General features: G+C 30.4%; 1 protein-coding gene across 1 annotated transcript; it reads left to right on the forward strand.

Annotated features, from left to right (window-relative positions):
• Positions 1-2,307: 2,307 nt before the first annotated feature.
• LOC8282965 (caffeic acid 3-O-methyltransferase 1) lies at positions 2,308-6,320 on the forward strand. Its single transcript, XM_002525772.4, has 4 exons — positions 2,308-2,806; positions 5,162-5,472; positions 5,655-5,719; positions 5,830-6,320. Exons 1-4 carry the CDS (start codon positions 2,388-2,390, stop codon positions 6,130-6,132), a joined length of 1,098 nt encoding a protein of 365 aa, XP_002525818.1. The 5' UTR covers positions 2,308-2,387; the 3' UTR covers positions 6,133-6,320.
• Positions 6,321-7,492: the final 1,172 nt, after the last annotated feature.

Here is a 7,492-nt window from a genome sequence, read left to right on the forward strand (position 1 = left end):
ATCCTTCCAGTAAAGATACTTTTTCAGAGCATCATTTATTCTTTTATTGATCGTCTCTTCAATCCATGCAGAATCATGAGTCTGAGAACTAAAATTCTCTCGGTATCTCTAACTCGGCTATTCCTCTTCCGTTACCGATTATCTTCCATCCGAGTATTTATTGTCCTCAAAATTTAAATGATCGATGACGAACCAATGTCAATGATGTGCTCGATTGTTCCTAGAGCTCGGCTGGTGCTAGTCGGTGTAGCTTGCCTCGCTAGTGTCTAGGCTAGAACACTCTCATATTACTTTTTCATCTTGTCCACCTATCAATTGTACATCCTGACAACGTCATATGGCGTTGGCTACGAAGGATTCTGAGGAAGACCAGGTGATGGAGGTTGGCTCTGAGGTGTGATGCGTGACGAAAAGAATGGTGGCTGAGATATAGGTGTTGAAAGTCTCTACCCCATCTCCCTCTATCGTGCAATTGAGATATCCTCCACGGATGGTGGACCTCTCTAGGTATAATTTCTATTGAAGATATGCTCGGGCGTTGGATAATGATCAAAGAGATTCCTTATCCAAGGTTAAGAAGATGATACTATCGGTCTAAGAGGACCTAGAACTTGTTGATTGACCTATGGTGGAATTGAGGATCCAATAGGTAGATTACTGGCTCCAACGCTAGTCCCTGGTGGGAGAACATCCCTAATTTGATTCTGACCAGATGTCATTTAGCTTGATGAGGTAGGGAAACAAAGCTTTTTGCATAAAGTTTCCTACAAACAACGCCAATTGATAACTTGGTCAAGGATCAAACTATCAATAAGATCTCCAAAGACTGACTCAATCTCTAAGGTACCGCAAGGATGGTTCGAAATCACTGCATTGGGGTTGTTGGACCACTTGCTCCGATTATTAAGTCAGTAATTTGTGAAAGAGTGGCTTAAGTGTAATGAGTGTGTAAAGTAGCAGAGTGGCTTAAGTGTAATGAGTGTGTAAAGTAGCAGAGTGGCTTAAGTGTAATGAGTGTGTAAAGTAGCATGTATCTGTAAATATCGTATTGTAGCTCCTTATATAAACATTGAAAGTCTTTATGTCCAACTAAAAGTAAAACTCTATAAATATAGGTTGGCCTAATTATAATAGAATTTGCCTTCTTGGTTATCTGAAAAGTTTCAGATCGGGTCAGATTCTTCAAATAAAATTTGATCAGGATATAGTTTCTGAAATTTCTAACTGCAAGGAAATATGGACTTGATGGACCCCATCTATGATAGATTGTCTTTTATCATGTTTTAATGACTATTATACCTAAAGTAGAATACATCTACTCAAAAGAAAAAGAAATTATCTTAACGAGCATAACATTTCAATGATCATCAGTTATTGAATGCTTTATGGTTTGCTCATATGGAAGTAATGAGAGGATTCCATGTTATTCTAAATATGATAAAATATTGATTTTTAGTGTAAAAAAATACTTTTCAATTTTTATATCTATGTTTTGTTTATTGAAATGGGATTTGATTACCCTCACTAGTTTAGAAGGAAAACTTAGTTAAATTATTTCAGTTCTTTTTTAAAAGAAAATCATTGAATAACCAATGAGTTGTGAATTAACAGTGTAATAATTGCATTTCATTTACAAATGATAAAGTATGGGATAACATTATAAAGAATCATTGAATTACATCTAATTAGATTTGAATTAACCGTTAAATTTAATTTATTTTACTTCAATAATTTAATTTCAGTTGTATTTCAACTTAGTTATTTTTATTAATAAAAAAATTAACATGTTACGAAAATAGTAAATAGAAAAAAAATAATGTGAAAAAAATAATATTAAATAAAAATAAAAATTAAACTATTAAAATAAAAAATCAAAATTACATAATAAAAATAAAAATAATTATTCTTGTAATTATACCAATAAATGAATATCAATACTGATAGTGACGAATAAGTTAAATTCGAGATTTTTATAATTTGTACAAATAAAAATATGAATCATCCCATTCCAAATTAAGGAGTTAATTCAGTTATACAGTATAACTGTAGGATTCTTTAAAATGTTTTCCTTTTCTTTATAAAATCTAGTTTAATAATTAATCCCAGCACTTAGAAAAATATGTAAAAGTGTAAGAAAAGTATTAGATATATTCTAATAAAAATAAAAAGGTCCAAGGATTATTGGTAGGGTCTCAAAAGTTTGAGTTGAGATTCTCACTAACACACTTGGTGTAGGGACCAGACTACAAAGTATAGTTGGCTGAGCAGTGCCAGACGAGATATATAAGAGCACTATGCGTCAGAATTCCATATTGCAAATTCTTATTTACTTCTTTCTTTTCTTTTCTTTTTTCTCTATCATCTTCCACCTCATAACCTTTTACAAAATGGGTTCAACAGGCGAAACCCAGATGACTCCTACTCAGGTATCAGATGAAGAAGCAAACCTGTTCGCCATGCAACTGGCCAGCGCATCGGTGCTACCTATGGTCCTTAAATCAGCTATTGAGCTAGACCTACTGGAAATCATGGCTAAAGCTGGTCCTTCTGCATTTCTTTCCCCATCTGAGATCGCCTCTCAGCTACCCACAAAGAACCCTGATGCTCCGGTCATGTTGGATCGTATCCTGAGGCTTCTGGCTAGCTACAACGTTCTTACTTGCTCTTTGAGAACTCTTCCGGATGGGAAAGTTGAGAGGCTTTATGGGTTAGCTCCTGTCTGCAAATTCTTGATTAAGAATGAAGATGGTGTCTCTATTGCTCCTCTTTGCCTCATGAATCAGGATAAAGTCCTCATGGAAAGCTGGTAATTAGCCTTAATTTCTCTACTTAATATTACTATTATTATTATTATTATTTGTTATTTTAAATAAATAGTTTTATTTTTTTTACATTGTGGCTTTTACTGCAATTTTTTTTAACTGCCGAGGTACTTGACTCTCCCCTATCATTCTGATGATTGATATTTATGGAAAAATTCTAAAATTCTAAATATGTGTCATTTTTCATTTATTTAAATATAAAATATATATCACCTATTCAGACTCTTCAATAATATTTTCTTTTTCCTCTTTTAGGAAATGCACTTACTATTCTTAAAGAGGGACAGTACAGTTAGTCATTAGAAGGCTTCAAAAACTGCCTAAAACTTTTGACTTCTTCATTCATTTAGTTGTGGACTGGTATCATCACTTTTAAATAATCTGAAGACTTTAGCTGTCCATGATTCTTGTTTTGAACAAACAAGTAGGAGTCCTAATGTAGGAACTAACTAATTCAAGTTGAAAGTGTACATTTAGAGGTAAACATTTCATGTTTTCTCTTTTCTCAATTAATCGATGAATCTATAATCAATGCAATTGATCAAGTTACTAGCATTATTTGTATTAAATTACTAACTTTTCATGATGTGCTAAATAATAAAATTATTTATATAGATTATGACAACTAATTAAATAAAGAATGTACTTAAAAGTTAGAATATACCACATAATTTAAAGTAAGAAAGTAAACGTATAAAAGTATAATTTTTAGTCGGTTAGATTTTTATATGAGTCTAGACTTAAATATGTATAAAGTCATCGGATCATATTTAATTTTATTAGTAAAATAATTATTTTAAAATATTTAAAATTATTAATTAGTCAAGTATACTGACTCAGCTTTCAAATTACCTCTTATGAAATCGATTTGAGACTTCGTACTTAAAATTTATTTATCTAGAATAATTAATATTTTCTTAACTTTGTCAGTGGGAATTCTTCCCATTTATGTAACATGAATTCGTATATGAAGTTGACTAAATTCCTTCGATAAATGTGTGATTTTTATGGTAAATTAGCACTTGATGAATTATTCATATTTACGCATTGTAAAAAGCATCTTGTAGTACATTTTGACTCATGAAACATAATTATATAAATACGAATATATTTGCAATATAAATTTTAGCTTAAGGGACTATAAAAATATTTCAAGTTGAATGAGTCATTATTTACTAAATACATGATGACATATTATTATTGAATAGTAATTATTGTGATCAATAATAAATTAACTTATTAATTATAATTCCATTACTTTTAGTTTAACAATACTTTTATTTTTAATTATGAGATTATTTAAAATTATAAATTAACTTAACTCATACATCTATCAATATAATGAATCACATGTGGATACAACCAAATAGAAAATACAAATAGATTAATTAGTTTCTAAAAATAAAATTTAGTTATTATTTTATCTTTTATTATAAATAAATAATGAGTTTAATTAGTAATATTTACATACAACTTATTTGAGTAAAATAGTAGTAATATGAATACAAATAAGAAGAGCAGATAAATTTAAAATATTATTTTTATAAAATGAAATTATTTTAGTAATAATTAATATTATTATCATTGTGTTAATAATTATAATAATAATTAAAATTGTAGTCATTATAATAACAAAAGTAGAACCCGAATCGATGAATGAATAAAAACCAGAAACTTTTTTCAAATAAATAAATAAACATAGAGTTTGGGGACCCCATCCTCGACGATTGACAGCCACCAGCCACTTTACCTACCCTTGCATATGAGTGTGTGGGTCTCAATGAGAATGATGAATTTTAATTATAATAATTTTGACTAAACGAAAATTTCAATATGGACTAACTGACATCTTGAAATACAATATTATCAATAATTGCATCCAATACTTCAAATGCAAGTTTTTCTTTGACGTTTAAAATGAGTTTCAGGTGGCAGATTGTTGCGGGCAACGAGAATTATTAAATTAACATTCTTATGGGAATTTCCAATTTCAATCATATGAATATTCTAATTGTCCTTTTAATTCATATATTAATTTATGGTTAATTCGATAAATAAATAAGATAATAAAAAGTTGATTATATCTTAAATATAATTAATAAAATCTAAATATGGCGAATACTTATAAGAATATTAAAAATCTTAAAACAAAAGTTTTTAATACTTATTATTATTATTGTTCACTAGGCCTCTAAATTAAGAAGAATCGATATTTCTAAAAAGCAAAAGTACACACATGATAGTGAGTCGACACTTAACCGAGACACATCCTTGTTAATAGAGCTGTAGCTGAAGATTGATTACAGAAACTAATGCATAAATATATGTTGTAAATGTAGGTATTATTTGAAAGATGCAGTTCTATTGGGAGGCATCCCATTTAACAAGGCTTATGGAATGACAGCATTCGACTATCATGGTACAGATCCAAGATTCAACAAGGTTTTTAACAGGGGAATGTCCGACCACTCTACCATTACCATGAAGAAAATCCTCGAGACTTACAAAGGCTTTGAGGGTCTCACTTCAGTTGTTGATGTTGGTGGTGGAACTGGAGCGGTACTTAGCATGATCGTCTCTAAATACCCTTCAATTAAGGGTACCAACTTTGATTTGCCTCATGTAATTGAGGATGCTCCTTCCTTTCCTGGTAATCACATTCTCTCGTGTATATAGATTTATATATCATTTATTTATTGTTAATGGATTACCTTCAAATCATTGTTTAAGATAAATGAATATTGGACCGATCCTTATTATGATATGAGGGGTTAATCATTTAATTTTATGAATTTTGATGGGTCTTGACATAGAGATGGATGTTTGTTGTAGGCGTGGAGCATGTTGGTGGAGACATGTTTGCTAGTGTGCCTAAAGGAGATGCCATCTTCATGAAGGTGGGTTTCAATTTTCATAGTACTAATATGTTACCCTAACCTACTACTGTGCCATTTTCATACAATTTATTTTTTTGATGTGTTTGACTAATGCATTTATGCCTTTGTAGTGGATATGCCATGACTGGAGTGATGAACACTGCTTAAATTTTTTGAAAAACTGTTATGATGCACTGCCAGCAAATGGGAAGGTGATCGTTGCCGAATGTATTCTTCCAGTGGCACCAGACAGCAGCCTTGCTACAAAAGGAGTCATTCACATTGACTGCATCATGTTGGCTCATAACCCAGGTGGGAAAGAGAGGACAGAGAAAGAATTTGAGGCATTAGCTAAGGGAGCTGGGTTTCAAGGGTTCCAAGTAATGTGTTGTGCTTTTAATAGCTATGTCATGGAATTCCTCAAGAAGGCCTAAGGAACTAAGTCTTTGATTTTTTTTCTTTTGGTGTCTAGATTATACACAGTATTTTGCTATTTAACATTTGAAGTTGTGAATTGAGATTCTCATAGTAAATGTGTTTCTGCCATGGCAACAAATAAGATGTTATTATATGGTCCTTGTAATAAATAAACTTACTTCAAAAAATGTTGGTTTTGTTGGAATGAACTGTCACATCTATCTTCGGCCCAAAACTCGAGCAAAGTGACACCAAATAAGATGTTTACTTTTGTGCATAATGTTTCGGCCCAAAACTTAAGCAAGTTGGTACCAAATAAGATGTTTTTGTTGTTTCATTTGGGCTTGGTTCAAGTCCTTGGCCACGTCAGCTTTTACTATTATTGTTGTAGTTTTCGGCCTGCAAGGCCTAGTATTTCTTTTCTGCTATATATTTCTTTAAATATATATGCGAAAAAGGGCTACAAAATTTTATTTTTATGTTTATTTATATAGTTACGAAGCTAAAAAATTTTATTTATACAGTTTTTTTTTTTAAAACTGGATTATAGCATCTTTTTAATATCATTTTTCTTAATAAAGTTAGGACATCATTTTTATCTTTAATTTTTATTCACTTTTTTATTGTTATAAAATTCAAATGGTTGTTATAAATATAAAATTATTGTCCATTTTAGCATTCTTAGATGACTTTTTTCGGTTTTATTTTTAATGTTTCCTTTGGATATTTTTAGCTGCATTTCGAATATTTTTGTCATACTGATAATATAAAATTGATATATTTTTGTTAGCCAATGGTATTATTTTGGTATTGCTTCAATATTCTTTTTCCGATAAGTTATGACTATTTTTTTTTTCATCCTAATCCACCTTTTTATTGTTATCAAAATGTATTAGCTGCTATAAATATATGTAATACTAAACTATTTCAAGTTTTATTGAGCTCAATAAAAACAAATTATAAATTAGATTATTTACCAATTTATCAAAGAATAAAATATCAATAGTAATAGAATAAATGCGTTAAGAATTGCGAACAGTGTCAGCTATAATAAAATTGAAGGTGATTTTGTAAATAAGTGATAAGATGCGGGCTATTCAGTTATTTCAGCTTGATTGCTTTTCCCCTTTCCTCCCCTAAACTCTATAACGAAAACGATATTGTTCTTAGAAGATGTTTGCCTCATTTTATTGCTAAATTGACCCATTTAATTTATTGTCCTTTTTAATATACCTAACATTGCTAAAGGCAACTATTTAACGTGTCCTAAAAAATATTTTATATCCCATACTCTTTAACATCAGTAGAAGCCTCTCTGACAAACCTATGCACTACTCCTTGAAAGAACCTACATCCTTTACTCACTTCCCTCGCACT

Source organism: Ricinus communis, chromosome 1 (assembly GCF_019578655.1).
Source record: "Ricinus communis isolate WT05 ecotype wild-type chromosome 1, ASM1957865v1, whole genome shotgun sequence".
Classification (NCBI taxonomy): Eukaryota; Viridiplantae; Streptophyta; class Magnoliopsida; order Malpighiales; family Euphorbiaceae; genus Ricinus; species Ricinus communis.